The sequence below is a fragment of the Lygodium microphyllum genome, chromosome 25 (assembly GCF_053477565.2).
Source record: "Lygodium microphyllum isolate KBCC chromosome 25, Lygodium_microphyllum_v1.1.10, whole genome shotgun sequence".
Classification (NCBI taxonomy): Eukaryota; Viridiplantae; Streptophyta; class Polypodiopsida; order Schizaeales; family Lygodiaceae; genus Lygodium; species Lygodium microphyllum.
The window spans coordinates 61,231,121-61,248,889 of NC_141159.1; the positions used below are offsets into that span (position 1 = coordinate 61,231,121).

At 39.9% G+C, this 17,769-nt stretch overlaps 1 protein-coding gene across 4 annotated transcripts in view; it reads left to right on the forward strand.

Moving 5' to 3' along the window:
- The window catches only part of LOC148014288 (uncharacterized), an 87,941-nt gene extending 71,490 nt beyond the window's left edge, over positions 1-16,451 (forward strand). For 2 of the 4 annotated variants that reach the window (XM_087666768.1, XM_087666767.1), the window contains 2 exons: positions 13,946-14,022; positions 14,099-16,451. In XM_087666768.1, coding sequence (XP_087522894.1) covers positions 14,008-14,022; positions 14,099-15,478 — 1,395 coding nt within the window. In that variant the 5' untranslated portion in view covers positions 13,946-14,007 and the 3' untranslated portion in view covers positions 15,479-16,451. The remainder of the gene's footprint in view (positions 1-13,945; positions 14,023-14,098) is intronic. The other 2 variants (XR_015688647.1, XM_087666769.1) reach the window with 2 other exon arrangements.
- The last annotated feature ends 1,318 nt before the right edge of the window (positions 16,452-17,769 follow it).

Here is a 17,769-nt window from a genome sequence, read left to right on the forward strand (position 1 = left end):
CCATGGTCTTTATGCAAGATCGCAAAAAATGGGAATTTGGCGAAGGAGCTTGAGGGTAATTTGATTGACGGAATTTTTGATTGACCAGGGGGAGGGAGAGGGGAAAAGAAATCACCAAGAATTCTGAGAAATCGACAATGGTCTTGATTCCACAGGGGAATAGGATAGAAGGGATGGAGGAATTGCATTCGAGAGCTCACGAAGTATTCTCCTTGTCTTCTTGACGAGAAATTCCCGTACTTACGTTTCTCTTGCCTCACTCCCTCTTGCTTTATACTCCTGAGAATGGTCTCTCCTCTCTTGCTCAGACTGCTCTCCACGGCTCCCCATGCCTCTTATTTATAGCTAAATTAGAGAAGAAGGGTTGTGGGTAAGAAGAAGAGCTCTTTATGGAAGGGATCTTGGCAAAATGAGTAATTTGAAGCTTCCAAGATGCAATCTGATGGTTCCATTGGCTTCGAAAGGGAGGTAAAACGCTGGGATACCAGGATACCAGATTAAAATTCTTCTAGATCACTCCTTCTCCTTGTTCGGAGTGTTGTTTGTTGCCTATAAACTGCGATTGTGACGCGCATGATTTCGCCAATCCTTCTTTTTATATGAAATCTCCAAAACTGACTGAAAAAGCCACTTATTTTTTTTGCATGACACCCTATTCTAGAAGTTTCCATAGCTTTTTAGGATATTTATAATAATAATATAAAAAATATGCTAGTTTTGTCCAAAAATCTAGTATTTCTAGACCATCCATACTATAAACACTGACACTAATGACTAATATGGCTCATAACTCTCGTTCATGTGGTAACTTTTGTGACAGGTGGCTACAGTCCTTGTCAATCCGGAAAAATGTCGTGTTATGATCGTGGAGTCTTTTTGCTTGAGATCTTCTCTATTTAATGATTTTAGAGTTTTTCAAGTCCATTCTGCGAGAAGTTAGGAAGATTTTAAATCAAAGTTGGGATATCATAGCTATTTAGCGAAAGGACACTTGGTATCTTGCGCCTCATCCCTCTCATAAGAAGGTGATTGGTGTCAAACGGGTTTTCAAGACCAAGTACCATAATGATGGCTCTTTGGACAAGCACAAGGCTCGCCTTGTTACTAAAGGTTTTGCACAGTGCCCAGGTTTTGATTTCTCATAAGAAGGTGATTGGTGTCAAACAGGTCTTCAAGGCCAAGTATCATAGTGATGGCTCTTTAGACAGGACAAGACTCGTCTTGTTGCTAAAGGTTTTGCACAACGCCTAGGTGTTGATTTCCGTGATATTTTTGTCCCTATTGCTCGTATGGTGACTATTTGTGCTGTTTTTGCCTTGGCTAGTCATAGGAGATGGCCTGTCTTTTAGTTGGATGTGAAGTCGGCCTTCTTGAACGGCGATTTGAAGGAGGAGGTTTATGTAAAGCAGCTTCTTGGCTTTGGTTTCTCAGATAGGAAGGTTTACAGGTTGAAGAAGGCCTTGTATGGCCTGAAGCAGGCTCCGCGTGCTTGGAACGAGAAAATTGACTCATTTCTCTTGGCAAAGTTGGGATATCGGCACTCTAGGGCTGATCTGCAGCTTTATGTACACACTTTTGAGGGTGGTCGTGTATTGTTTGTTTTATATGTTGATGACTCGATTGTTACAGATGACCATGCCCAAAAGGTTGAAGAGACGAAGGTAGCCTTGCATCAGAAGTTCGAGATTACGGATTTAGGACTTCTCCATTTCTTTTTGGGCCATGAGATTTATCAGACTTAGAGGGGGATTTTCCTCTCTCAGCAGAGATATGCACAGGAGCTCTTGGTGACTTTCTAGATATAGGATTGTCGGTCCATTTCTACTCCTATAGATCCGAACTGAAAGGCCACTTCAAACTCAGATTCTCCTTTGGCGGATGCTACCCGCTACCGTCAGCTGATTGGATCATTGATTTGGCTCCTCAACACACAGGTTGATCTATGTTTTACAGTAGGTCTCTTGGCTGGGTTCATGAGTGCACCTCAGCAGGTGCATTGGCAGGCTGTGCAGAGGATACTACAGTTTTTGAGGGGGGCCTCCGACCTAGGGATGTCCTATCCAGTAGGTACAGGTGCTTCCGATCATGTTCTTGCAGGTCAGAGTGATTCAGATTGGGCTGGCGATGTGGACCCAAAGGCAGTCTACTATAGGTTATTGTTTTACCTTGGGTGCTGGTACTATCTCCTAGAGTAGCAAGTAGCAGCCCACGGTAGCTCTATCTTCGACTGAGGCGGAGTATCAGGTCGTGTCTTCTACCACATGTGAGATTGTGTGGCTTTGGTGATTGTTGGAGGAGCTTGGCTGCCCGTAGACTTGTCCTACGATTTTGCGGTGCAACAATGAGAGTTGCATTGCCTTGGCACGGAATCCTGTATTCCATGCCTGGACAAAACACATAGAGATCTAGTAGTATTTCATTAGGGAGAAGCTTCTGGATGAGACCATCGATGTGGAATACTGTAAGAACGAAGACAATCTTGCAAATTTGTTTACGAAGGCACTTCCCTAGGCTCTACTTCGCCAACATTCCAGATCCGTCCGTTTGTTGCCTTGTCCAGGATCTGAGAGGGGGTGGTAGCAGTCGGACTGCAGCAGTCGGCTGCATTAGTTGCAGCCGACCTGATTATTTTCAGGCATTATTTTCAGCCTATAAATAGGCTGTGTTTTCAGTAGTCTTTGGCAATTGTGTCTCACAGATTTCAGTCTGCAGACGGCGGAGATTGCTCTTGGGGCTGACGGAGATCTAGACCATCGAGGTGGAGACATACATAGATATTCTCTCTGCACCCGTGTATAATTCTGCATCCTTGTACAACATTCTTCACTACAGATTTTCTACATTTCACTCTCTCTCCTCTCTCTCTCTTCACTCTTTGTCACGGTCATTCGCTTCCGCTTTGCTTCACTTTGACAAAAAGGTATTGCACATTAGTTTACTACTGCATATACTCCATAGCGAAATGGGGTTGTAGAAAGGGAGAATTGGTCACTTACAGAGATGGCCATATGTATATTGAAAGCAAAGAAATTGCCACATTTTTTGGATGGAAGCAGTTAAGTGTGCTTGTCGCGTGTTGAATAGATGCCCTACTAAAGCATTGAAAAAAAATATGCCTTTTGAGGCTTGGAACAACAGTAAATCTTCAGCTGGTCACTTTCATACCTTTAGGTATCTTGTATATACTTATATTCTCAAATCGTTGAGAAAAAAGTTGGAGAATAATGCTGTCAAAAAAGTTGGACAATAAGGCAGCCAAATGTATATTTGTGGGGTACAATAGTGAAAGCAAAGTGTGTTTTGAGGGGCTGCTGTCCATTTCTTTTGATGATACAATTGGAGCTCCATTAAATGAACAAAATGTTCAGTGAGTTGCCCCATTAAATAATGCAGAAATTTAGCATGTGGCTACTTAGAATATTCAGCAAGATGTTGAATATTTGAATGCTCCTCTTGCTGGTCGTACTTGAAGATAGACACGTTGCATGATTATGCCAATGCTATGGAGTTTGTTATGGCAGCAAACACACATGATGATGATGAGCCTGATTCTTTGGAGGATGCACAACAGAGTGTGCATTGGATGGCAGCAATGCAAGCTGAGTATGATTCTATCATGAAGAATCAAACATGGGATTTAGTTACTTTGCCTATTGGGAAGAAAGCCATTGGTACTAAATGGGTTTATAAGTTGAAACGAAAAGCGGATGGATCCATTGATAATATAAAGCTAGGCTTGTGGCAAAAGGCTATGCACAAAAGAAAGGCATTGATTATGAGGAGACATTTGCTCCTACATCCCATATGATCACTATCAGGTGTATGGTTGCATTGGCTGCCCATTGTGGTTAGATTGTGCACTAGCTTGACATTAAAACTGCAGTTTTAGAAGGGGAACTTCAGGGGGGATCCTTGCTGGTCATATGTCTTTATGTGGACGATCTTCTGCTCACAAGGATACATGCTGATCAAATTTCAACATTTAAGAAAAATTTACCTAAACTTTTGATATGTTAGATTTGGGGCCTTTGCATTACTATTTGGGCATTCAGTTTATTCATGATACTAGAGACATTGGATTGTCACAGTCCAGATATTGGTAAAATCCTTGAGAGATTAAGGTTCCAAGATTATGAGCTAGTAAGCACACTGATGGAGATTGGACTTAAGTTGTCTTTGCATAATGACAGTGATATGTTTGATATCCATACATATGCTTTGGCAGTTGGTTGCCTCATTTATTTATACATCACAATGCCAGATATTTAGTTTGCATTTTCAGCCTTGAGTAGATATATGCACAGCCCGTGCATGTCACATTTGCAATCTATCAAGTGTGTTTTTTATTATTTGCAGAGTACCAAGACTCTTGGATTGCTTTATGTCAAGGGGCGACTGCTACAACTACATGGCTCTCGATCTGAGGGGGAAAAAAACATGTAGTGGAGCATCTCAACTCCACATCACTTGCCCAATCCGAGTGGTCTCGTGATTTAGATTGGGTTGGTGATTTTGATTCTCATCACTCTAATAGTGATAATTGTTTCTTTCTAGATGAAAATCAAGAGCTAGAGAAAATGCAGGGAGAGTATAAGCTTCTAATCGTGCAACATGAGGATCTGGCGGCAAGAATAGGTCGGATCAAACAGGGCATGAAAGAGTTGCCGCAGGGGAAGAAGGAAGGAAGCGAGAAGAGGAACACCACCACCGATAAATAGAAACCATGACCAAAAAGCTGAGCCTTGAAAGAGAGGAGCAGGAGAGAGTAAGCAGGGAATTGGAAGACCAGGAGCGGTTTCTTGGCTTAGTAAGAAACAATCCATTGTTGCCAGATCGTCTTGTGAAGCCGAGTATAACGCATCTTTCACTACTACAGTTGAATGTGTATGGCTGAGATGTTTGTTGGCTGATCTTGATGTATGTGTCACGGAGCCTACTCCTTTGTGTACTGACAATCAGAGTGTCATTGCAGTGGCACTGAACGTAGTGTTTCATGCATGCATGAAACACATTGAGATACAATATCACTTTGTCAAAGAGAGGCTACATGCAAGGGATAGTAGTCCTGTCTACTGTTCTATCAACAAGAATGTGGCAGATATCTTCACCAAAGCTCTTCCTCATGACAAATTTGACGTATTCTGCAATGCGTTAAATTTGATCTCCTTTGATGGATGACTCTTGTATGGTGATCACAGTTTACGTATCAGTCCAGGGGGGTTGGTTGGGTTTTACTCATGTCTACTCTCACATACAAGTGTTAGTGATCCACACGTAGGAAAATTAGAGTGCCATTGCAGTGGCGTGGAACCCAGTGCTTCATGCACGCACGAAACACATCGAGATACAATATCACTTTGTCAAAGAGAGGCTACATGTAGGGATATCAGTCTTGTCTATTGTCCTACTAATAAGAATGTGGCAGACATCTTCATCAAAGCTCTTCCTCACGACAAATTTGAAGCATTCCGCAATGCTTTAAATTTGATCTCCTTTGGTGGATGACCCTTGTATGCTGATCACCTATTACTCAAGAGGGGGGGGGTTTTGTTGGGTTTTACTTATATCTACACTCACACAGGAGGGTCAGTGATCTGCATGTAGGAAATTAGGGCACTTTTTACTCTCCGTGGAAGAGGCTTTTTTTCCTAGTCACTTTTATTTCCATTTGTGTATTCACATTACACATTTTGTTCACTTATTGCACAGTACACACATTTGTGTGTGAACATACTTTAAGTCACTTTTACATCCCTAAAGTCTAAGGGTTGTACTTTGTATTTTGAACTTTGTACTTCACATTCTATTATGCAAACAAAGCTATGACCACTCCCTCTCTCTATGAGTTGTGTACACTTTTTTCTGCTCCATTGCTGTAGTTCAATCTTACAACCCTCCAATTGAGTATATCATCAACATACAACATCAGAATGAGGAGATTATACCCATCCTGTCTAATGTAAATGACGCTCTTAGTTAAGCTGCTTTGAAAGCCTAGACCAATCAAGTAAGAACGAATCATTGTGTACCATGCTCGTGATGCTTGCTTCAACACATACAAGCATCAATGGTGGACTTTCTTTTCCATACCCTCTTCTACAAACCCTCATGGCTAGTTGAGATAAACTTCCTCATTCAAGGTACCATGTAAGAAAGCAGTCTTAACATCAAGTTGATGTACATTCCAACCATGATGTGCAGCCAAAGCAATGATATGGTTGTCATATGTGACGTGGGTACAAAGGTCTTGTAATCAATGTGCTGTTTGTGAGCATAATGCTTTGCGAAAAGTCTAGCTTTATAGTGATCAATGCTTGTGTCTTCATGATGTTTAGGCTTAAGACTCTCTTAATGCCGATGGCACACTTGCCTTTAGGCAAGTCACACAACTCCCCAGTACTGTTCTCATCAATGCTTTGCAACTTTGAAAACATAGCATCTAGCCAGTGTGTATCCTCCAACACATCCTCTATACAAACACACTCTTTGTTAGAAGTGGGTGCAGTGATGGAAGTGTAGAAGATAGCTATAATAAACTGCACAACCAAAGAGAAAAGAGAAAACATAAGAAAACAAAAGAACACTGTCAAAGGGAGAACTCGGAGATGCATTGGGAATCTGCAAGTGATGAATGATTTGATTGAGAAGGAGGGAGCCGTATAAATAGGCATAAAATAATACAAATAATTCATTGGGTTTAGCCCACAACAAATGTTGGACGGCCAGCCATAAATGCTATAAATCACACGGATAATGACCAAAAAATATGCCTAAAGTAAACTATAATACCTAGCCCACAAGTGCACATGCCCTGACTCATTTATGAGTTGACTAAACTGTTAACACTCTCTCTTAGATCATGGATGATATGATATAATGCAATGATACAATGATAATGACTCATCATACTCCATACAACAAAGACCACTACAGTAGGACCATGGATACCCAGGCAAATGGGTGATTAAGCCACCACTAAGGTGTCTTGGAAAGAACTTGATGTCGATGTTGATTATACCAGCTCTTGAAAATAGAGAATAATTATAATAACTCTCTGTGTCTATTATCAATGCCTTGTAATAGGATATATGAATATCTTATCAACAATGTCTCTGAGTATATGTGAACATATATTCACAGCCTTTGGTCAAACTACCAAAGTGTTCCCTCATGTGAGCTCAGACTAGGAGCTAATTCTACTCTTTGTTAAGGAACAACCCATCATGAACTTGGAAGTTAATTCGAGCTCTAGGATTTCAAAACTTGCCAAACTTAAGTTGATGTGAAACGAAGGGCTCTCTTTGGATCCTTTGCATTTGTATACTTATATAGATGAGGCTCACTTGTCCCACCTCATTGCCCTCTCACTCTTCCTCTTTGGCATTGAAGTGCTACGAGGGCCTTGCATCGATTTGAAGATGACTTCTTTGACCTTCTCCTTCTTTTTCCTTGAATTTGCTTACTCCTTATAATCCTTGTGCTATTATCTCTTCTTATCATAGTGATAGCTCTTTGAAGCTGCAAATGTCTCATTGAAGCCACCATATTGAGATGAAAGCTTCCCCTGTAACCGCAAAGACACCTCATGCTCAAGTAGCATTGAGGACATATGGATAGATCACTCGTGCCAATGATGTCTGGGCTTACAAAGCATTGGCTACTTTAAACTTTGGAGAGAGATTATAGAGCATAGTCCCCACAAGATGAGCCTTGGGGAGGGTAGATTGCATGTGATGAAGCTGATCCTGTACTTCTGTAATACAAAGCAAGAATGAGTGGATAGTATCTTTAGGATCAAACTTCATTTGTTGGAGCTATCCATAGAGGCTAATTGCATGCATGGTTGAGGGAGCCTCATACATCATTTGAAGCTTCTCCCATACCATTGAAGTGGTCATGTAGAAGATGATTGCCGGTAGAGAAGAGCAGAATATGCACGGGCATCATTAGAGTCCCTTATAAGCCTAGCTTCCTTATGGTTGTCATGGTTCCAATCATTAGGAAGAGTAGTAGAAGCTTGAGGGCGCTCAATAGCGCTAGAAGCCACACACCATAATTTCTTCTGCACAAATCATACTTTCATAACAACACTTCATGTAAGATAGTAAGCGCCATGAAGTTTATCATCAGTAGAACAATAGGGAGGAGCAATTTGGAGAGGATAGGAAAAGAATATGAATAGAGAGAGAGAGAGAGAGAGAGAGAGAGAGAGAGAGAGAGAGTACAGCCGAATACAACACAAATTGCACTGCTGGGAGTTCATATGCAGTATTAAGAGGAGCCGATCACAAAAGGAGTACAAAATCTAGGAGAGTCAGAGGGATGAGAGCCAATAAACATAGTTAGAAGTTGGAAATTGTCACTAGAATGGCAAATGAGCTTAATGATTTAATTAAGCTTCATGAAGTTTTTTAACTAAAATGAATTTTAATTTTAGTATCCCTAGCTCTTGGTATGGTGACCATTGCACTGACAGTGAAGCATTTGACAGTGGAGCATGTGATGGACAAGTGTACAGGCCATGTGGTACATGGCTAGGGTTAAAGGAATAAGGTGCAACGTAAAGCTTTCATTAAATTGAAAGTTTGAACCTTAGAACTGAGTTACATTGAAAGTTTCACCCAATAAGCAACTCACTTAGGGCACTTAAGTTATTAAGCAAGCCTTGAGCTAAAGTTTCGCCTAGTAAGTAGCTCACTTATGATTAATGGCTAAGTCATTAAGTAGCCTTTAATAAAAATGTGATATGACTAAGGAGCAACTGATTACTTATTTGGAAAGCTTGTCTTGGCTATTTGGGGCTTCTTCTTTTTCATTTGGAGCAATCCAAGTTTGAAAACAATCATTCTTTTGTTTATTGTCACAGAAAATTGCAGATTTCAGTCATGGAATGAGCTTACAATATAGATGGAGTATGGATAGCAGCCAAATTTTTTCCTTTTGGTATGGGGATTCAATTGGGTAGCCTTGTAACTCCATATATAGCAAGGTATTCTATTGTTTTTGAGCTAAAAAGTAAAAAAATCGGTTATGACAGCACTAGGCTTGAGATCCTTTCTTCTTCTTGATCTCAAGCCTAGTGCACTTTTTAGGCAATTTTGTTGCGAAGAAAGTGACATTTTCACAGTTCCCTCATGAGAACACGCCCCTGTTTGTGAGAGGAACAATGTTGGACTGCATGGGGACTATGTAGGAGAGTTGTCTTAGCAAACGCTTCATGAAATTGGGGTCAAACGCTGCTTGTCATTTTTAGGGTTTAGCAAGTTGAAGTGTTCATTTGTAGCTTTGAACACTCTACAACTAGTTGGAGACCAGTAGTGAAGGTGTCAAGGCCATTGTGCACTATGGATCAATTATGTCATGAGAAATTGCTGAAAAACAACCATTTGTAATAGATTTTGAGCATATTTCAATAATCTAAAGAAATACTGAAAGGGGTGCCAAGCTTTGGAGCCACCAATAAGTGTAGAAAATACCTAAAAGCTAGTCGCCCAAGAAGCAACAGATAGAAGAAGACTGATCAACACCAGAAAATTATGAGGGCAAACTGTCCACGACGAAAAACAACAGAAAATTGTAAGGGCACTGTCCACAACAAAAAACAGCACCTAGGGCCCAAACACGAATGTTTGATACCATGTCGGAAGTGGGTGCAGCGATGCAAGGGTAGAAGACTTGTAATAGATTTCACAGCATAAGAGAAAAGAGAAAACAAAAGAAAATAAAATAATGCTACAAAGGGAGAACTCAAAGATATGCTCAGGAAGTGGAATCCATATACCAAACATGAGATTGTTGTATACAACAATAAGTCATTGGCTGCATGGGTAGTGGCAGTGGCTCCCTCTCTCCAACAAGACTTGCATTGGGAATTCGCAAGTGATGAATGATCTAATTGAGGAGGGAGGGATATAAATAGGCATAAAATAATGCAAATAATGCATCAGGTCGGCTGGCAATAAATGCTGGATAGTCAGCCATAAATGCTATAAATCACATGAATAATTACCAGAAAAAATACCTAAAGTAAACTATAATACCCAATCCTTAACTACACATGCCTAGGCTCACTCACAAGTTGACTAAATTGCTAACACTCTTCACCACAAGCAGTGGACAATAAAGCACAATGTGTAAAGTTCCATAATGCTTGACGAGAAGCTATTGTAGTATCCTAGAAGGGGAGCAGCCTGTTTGCTGTCCCTTAAGATCAACCATCTAGGCACAGTCTTTGCTTCTTGGATGGTAGACCTCTATGTGGTCTCTACGTCATCATGATTTGTTGCCTCAATGGAGAGGAAATCAGGCTGAAATTCAATGTGTATAGGTTGCTGAATTTTCTGCTATGATGCATGACATTGAGTGGGTGCATGCTCAACAATCATTAGCAATGACCTGAATAATGGTATAAGCGAATTAAACACATCTTTGTGTCAGAAATGGTGTAGCAATGGAAGCATAAATAAGTGTTAAAATAAACAGCTGAACACAAGATAGAAAAGAAGAAAAACAAAAGAATATTGCAAAGAAAGAGAACTCAGAGATGTGCTTGGAAAACGGAATCCATATACCAAACACGAGATAGTCACATATAACAGTGAGTCACTGGCTATGTGGGCACTGGCACCGGCTCCTCTCTCCAATAGGAAGACCACTTAAAGAATGATGATGATTGAATCTATGGAGGAGGAGCCGAATAAATAGGCCCAAAATAAGCCATAACTAGTAGTTGTTCTGGCACAAAATGCCAATCTAGCATAAAATGCCAAGCCAATAAAATGCCTAAAATACTAATAAATGTGTCTAGCCTAACTGGTATGCATAGATTTACACATGAGTTGACAATCTTGCTAACACTCTCTCTTAGATCATGGGTGATTTGATACAATATAATGATACAATGATAATGACTCATTATGGGTCATACAACATAGAACCACTAGAGTAGAACCATGCATACCCAAGAAGTGGATGATTAAGCCACCACCAAGGTGCCTCGGAGAGAATCTGATGTCCATGTCGATCGTACCAACTCCTGAAAATAGAGAAGAGCCATAGCATGTTTCTGTGTTCGTCATCAATGTTTCGTAGTAGCATATAGGACCATCTTGTCAAAAATGCCTCTGAACATATGTGACCATGGATTCTTTGTCTTTGGCCAAACCACTAAAGTGTCTCCTCATATGAGTTGAAGACTAGGAGACAAGACCGAATACCAGCCCATCATGAATGTGGATGTCAATTCCAACTCCAGGATTTGAACTGCTAGACTTTGATCGATGCATCAGGTATGTCCGTCTTTGGAACTTGTACACATGTATACCTGTATAGATGAGGCACGATTGTCCCATCGCACCACCCTCTCATACTCCCTCTTTGGCATTGGAGAGTTGTGAGGGATGACTACATCACCTAGATTAGCAGTAGAGGAAGGAGTAGCTAAGCTCTCCTCGTGACCAAATGATCGGAGTCAGAGTTTGAGAAAGAGGATAACTCGTTGGAGGTACTGCATGTAAGATCGTCAAGTCCATGTAACTTATCATTTGTAGAAGTGCACGGAGGAGCCATATGGAGAGGATAAGAAGAGAAGATAGTAGGGAGAAAGTATACACAAAGAGAAGATGGCCAACCAAATAGCACAAACTGAACAAAAATAGAGTTCACACGTAGTATTCATAGGCTGATCACAAAAAATCAAATAGAGGATTTTGCCTTGCACAAGATCAAGATTAGATCTAAAAATGCAGAGATGCTGAGCAGAAATCCACCTATCAGTAGTCGGCAGCATGACAGGAACCTCTAGACCCAAAATAAGCCATAAGCAATAGCTGGTCGGACTGGCACAAAAAATGTCAACTTGGCACAAAATGCCTAAAATACTAATAAATGTGCTGAGCCCAATCGGCATGCATGGACTCACACATGAGCTGACAATAGATGCTGAGCAGAAATCCACCTATCAGTAGTCAGCAGCATGACAGGAACCTCTAGACCCAAAATAAGCCATAAGCAATAGCTGGTCGGACTGGCACAAAAAATGTCAACTTGGCACAAAATGCCTAAAATACTAATAAATGTGCTGAGCCCAATCGGCATGCATGGACTCACACATGAGCTGACAATCTTGCTAACACTTTGGGGCCCAATGGGCGGATTTTTGCAATCATGCAAAGGTATTTCTGAATTTTCAGCAAAGACAATATCTCTACTGACAAGCACTTTGCATATAATTTGTTAATTATTAATACAATTGATATCCTTTTCTCTTAGTACTATAGCCAATAAAATGAATTTTATTGCTTTGTTGTGCAAACCATCTTGTATAATCCCCATGCAATTTTATGATGTTCCTCTCACAAAGGGAGGGATTTCTTGTGATGAAATTGTGAGAAACTCACTCTCTTTGCGGCCAAGTTGTGCTAAAGTGCACAAGGCTCGAGATCGTAGAGGAGAAGAGAGGATCTCAGTGTGTCTTGCTGTAATAGATCGTCTTAATGATATTTAGATAAAAACAATAGCATACCCACTGGTTAATGGAGTTATAGAGTTGCCCAATGGATTCCCATGCTAAGAGGAGAAGATTGGCTATTGACTTTTCATACGTGCGGTTAGCAAGCTGCAATTTGAGAAGAGTGGCTATCGCCAAACTCATGTTGCTCAAATGAAAGTGCAAGAGAGATCCCAAATAGCCATGTCCAATTTTGTAAATGAGTAACAGGTTGCTCCCTAGTCAAAAATCCAATTTGATTAAAGGCTAATTAATCTATGGCTGATTAATCATAAATGAACTGCTTATGAGACCAAACTTAAGCATTGGGCTTGCTTTACAACTTAAGTCAAATGCTGACTACTAGGTGAAACTTTCAAACACTCATTAAACCTTGGAAAAACTGCACTTTTCTAGGTTTCTTGGGAAATTGCATATTTCCAAAATTCCTTTTGCCTTGTTCTTCTACCACATAGTCCGTACACTTGTTCATTGCATGCATGTTGTCGAATCCTTCATTGTCGATACTATAGTCACCATGGGAGGAGCCAAGGTACCAAAATTAGAGCTCATTTTAATTAAATCATTAGGTCATTTCTCATTTTGGTGACAACTTGAGTGATATTAGGGACTTGATATGCATAGGATGGATGTCCTTGCATTTAAGTTCCATGGGGTGCATGGTTTTGGAGCGAAACTCCCACTAGTGTCACACCCACAACACCTGGCTGATAGATAGGAATTGACATATGGGATGAGTGCCTAAAGGAATACGATCCCTGGAGTGCATAGGTGGAGAATGTGGATGAAAAGGAGGGTAGAATATGTTCACAGAAGACAGAATGAGATGAGGATGAGTGCTGAAAGGAAGATGCACCAAAACCCAACTCATAAGAAAAAGCTTGCGAATTTGGAGGGTTACATGTCCTTTTGTGTCTTGAACCTGCCAAGTGGGCAATGGGTTATATACATAAGAATCCAAATTCTTTTGCTATGGTCTGCCAATGACTTTGACACTAGTTTGGTAATGAGATAAGTAACTGCCTCAAGAAAAAGAATTGTCCTTTCAAAGAACTATGCCTAAGGGGAGAGTCCAAGAGTGTGATATTGAAAATTTCATGACAAGTATCATCGACTTAAATTAACAATATGATGAGTGCAAATTTCTGGCCTCAAAGCTGTGTTTATAAAGCAACAAAGATGTGCTTAAAAGATATATATTTGATCAAGGAAAATAGGATCTGGGTTCTGATTCATTAATTTTCCTTTTGCTATTCAAATATTGACTGGTACTATCAAGTATGAATAAACTTGCCAATGAATGACTGTTGAAATCTATACTTTCTGTGCATGCGTGTGCATGCACGTGTCCCTCCCTTTCTCTTTTCATGTCTGTTTGAATGACAATCGTATTTCTCATTTCCACTACCGTTTGAATGACGACTGTGAATACTGCAGTGTGGACTTTGCATAGATCAAGCAGTCTTTTGAATACTACACGGTCTTTGAGCGGCCTAAGCATGGAAGACAAACCGGTAAGAGAAATCATGATTTGTTTTTGTTTGGTGTATCTTTCTCTCTCAATCTCTCTTATGAGTCCAGTATTTTTAGGTCGATCAAGGTTGCTTTCTCTACCTGAAGAAAGACACCCTTGCTCTTCTCAAAGAACAGTCTGCTTCAGATTTCCCTTCTCTAAGAAAAATCCTTCTCCACAGAGTTTATAGACAACGAGGTAGCCAGCCTTCAAATACATTCAATGCTGTTCAAGCTGCGATTCACTATTTCGAAGAGTTTATGCAGCACAATCATCAGCCAGATTTTGATTTTTTCAATGACCTGCTTCCCCATATCCACAGATGGGCTTTGGACTATCAAGACACTGAATTGGACATTGGTTTGCTGCAAGCTGGAAAGGTCAACAAGGTCCTCTTGTCCAGGCGCAGAATAAGGACCATACTTTCCAATGCATTTTTCTTGAATGTTATGTCCTTGAGGGACGGCCAAAGGTCTTATGGGAACATCAGCCTTTTCCCCCTCTACAATTATGATTCTGAACTTGCACGTCAGCGCATTGTGTGCCTCCTTTCCTACTTTGCGCAGGTGCTTGACCTCACAGATGGAGAGGAAGTGGTATCTTTTGAGAGGCATACGATTGCTGGACCATCCCCTGATTGGGGCTCCCTTGATGTCAAGATCAATGTCGGTCATGTCAGGGTCTTTACTGAAAGAATGGAAACATCAGATGCTGTAGGCTTTGCAAACTTTGCAAACAAGAAATTGCACATCCATAAGATTATATCTTCTGCCACACAGGAGGAAGTACTGTTCAGTACATGTCCAGAGGCCTTTGTTGGTATTTTAATTAGTGAAGAAATGTTGGACATAGAGACCATAATAATCAGAAATGTGAGGAGGTTCTCGGAGTATGAAGGCTACTCAAATACATTTCGGTTTACAGGGTTTTATTCGAGATTGAGAACATTTGACATTGTGTCCATTGATGCTGCTACACATATGCATTTTACGAAGTCTAAGGTAGACAGGGACCTGAACAAGGCCTATATTGGCTTTCTGGCAGCTTTTCAAGGAGGTACAGAAAAGGTGGTTACTTCCCATTGGGGTTGTGGAGCATTTGAAGGAGAGAAGCATTTTAAGTTCTTGCAGCAAGTGTGTGCTAGTGCCATGGCGTGTGTCTCTTTGGACTACTCGACATTTGGTGATCCGGTAGTTGCTAGAAATTTTGAGTACTTATTGAACATCATTGGATCTAAACAGCTGACGGTTGCAGATGTTTATCATGCAATATCTGGTTATCAAGGGCAGAATAATGGCTTCTTTCACCATGTTGTTCAAAAGTTGGAGAAAAATATCTATGTATGTGGCCTTGGGCTCTGTGGGGTGAATCTGCAGCATGTTTCAGTTACCAGTAGAAAAAAAAAGACTGGTTTTACCTTATCAAGCATGTGCAAATGGGTTCAGCCGAAATCATAGAGTGAATACTGAAAGATCTTGTTGAACCAAGCCATACTGAAGAGGTACACCTGCTTTCTTGAACCGGTGGTGGTCTATATGGTTTACCATGCATGTAAGTATATAGAGAACAACATTTATACTGCAATCATGCAGCCTTAGCTCAATTGAATAGATGGAAGTTCTGTATGTGTATTCTGTTTCCTGACAGGGTTTGCTGCCAAACTTTATGTGTGTAGTGAATACTTGTTCTGAGTTGTAGAGTATACAACATTTACAAAAGCCAAAACAATATGACATCAATTGGAACAGAGTTATGTGCAGTTCAATGACCTGTGCAGGTGACTCCAAAGACTATGTAATGGGTGCTTCACATGCAAGCTGTGAGCGTTGCCCACAGAAAGGACCAACAGTCTGGAGAAGGCCAGGACATAGAAAGTCAGACAGTTCAAGCAAGGAAATGCTGCCACCTGTCTCAACTGCCTTCAGTTAAAGGCGACAATTGTTGTGATGAGCCTGTTGTTGCAGATGGTTCAAATGTTGTTTACAATGCAAGTAAAATTTTGATTTGTAGAACACAAACGTTAGTAAGCATACTCTAAGCACATATTGTGGAGACTCAAAATGAGTATGATATAAAGTAATGGTGTTGTAATGTCATAGCAATGGTCATATACTGATCATAGAAAGTATGTTTTTAGTGTTTTTATGGACATTGATGCTCATGGTGTATTTGATGGCAAATGATGAAAATTGTTCTCTTTCTATGAGTTCTTGCATGGTGTAATAGAGTTCAAATGCCTTAATGCCTTAGCCAATATTTAGCCTACTAGGGTTAAGTATAAAAGGCTAAGATGTAACTTGCCAAGGATCTTTTTGTCATTTCTAACATTTCATATTTGAGGTCTCAACCTCTCACCATCTAATAGAGTGCATACTCTTAGCCATCATAGCGTTGGGGTGCATACCATGTTGCAACCTCTCATCAATTGAATCTCAGTCATTAATGGTAATATGATTTCATCCTAGCCACCTTGGCTATGGTTCCTTGGCAATTTAGTCTATTTTTTGTATTTCCAATCTAATAGTTCTTTGTGGGAATTAGCTTCTTTACATTGGTATCATAGCAAATCTTTGATCCAATGGGAATGTCATTTTCATGGTGGATTTGGTTACAAAACTAGGCATAGGGTAACTGGAGAACAAGAATTAGTCATAAGACTTTACACATTTAAAACCATGACTAGTTAAAGTTATTTGCTGTAAGTCGGGACTCAATTTGAGAATCTTGAAGAAGGCTTGAAGGAATAATGGCGGATTCAAAGTTATTTTAGTGGCTCATGGTCAATTTGGGGCTGTTTTGAAGGTTCTTGGACTTAATTTGAGTCTAAATAGGATCTGGAAGAGTTAAACTGTAGTTATTTTTTGAAGCTAGTTTCTCTTTTCTTTTTTTAAGCTTCCTTGTGAGAGCTTTCACGGAGATCTCTTCTCATATATTTTTTCCATGGCCATTACTTCTTATGCAACCTACAGAGGATGATGATTGAGGTCTTAAGCAACCTGTAGACTACCCATATGCCTAATCTTTAGTTTATTTTCATCGCATGATGTAACATGTTCTTGGATAGTTTGTGCTGATTTTCAGTAGCCTTTTTTTTTCTAAAATTAGCAATCATGATCATGTTGATTTGAAGCTATTCTCTCACTTGCTTGATTAAATGTAGTCTTAACCTGGATTATTAATAATTTTACTTAATCTTTTACTCTTCTTGAACCTTGGAGCTCTCATCATAACCCTAGCTATGACAAAATTATGACCATGAAAAATTTTAAGATTTCTTGAAGTTATGAGTCAATCTTTGTGTCTTTTAGCTTCAAGAAGTGAAAAGCAAGCATCTGCAACTGACATTGGGTATACATTGAAGCTTTAAAGTAAGATTGGAAGTATTATTTTTAATTTCAAATTGAAAAAATACAACTATGTTTTTTTTTTTAAATTTTGCTTTCTTGAGGCTTCAATCCATGGAACATTTGTTGTTTACTTCGGGAAGGTTAGATTGAAGCTACTCTATCAAGGATTGACTTACATTAAAGCATTTCATCAGGATTGATGGTATTTTCAGTCTCTTGAACATAGAAATGTATAAAATATTTAATTTTTTAAATTTTACTTTTCATAAATTCATGATATTTATACCATGAGATCTTAATTCACTAGTCGAAAAGATGGTTTTAGACATGAAGGAAAAAACAATCAATGGGGATGATGATTATCATGGATGTGATCCTTTTGTAAGTCTTTTTACCATCAG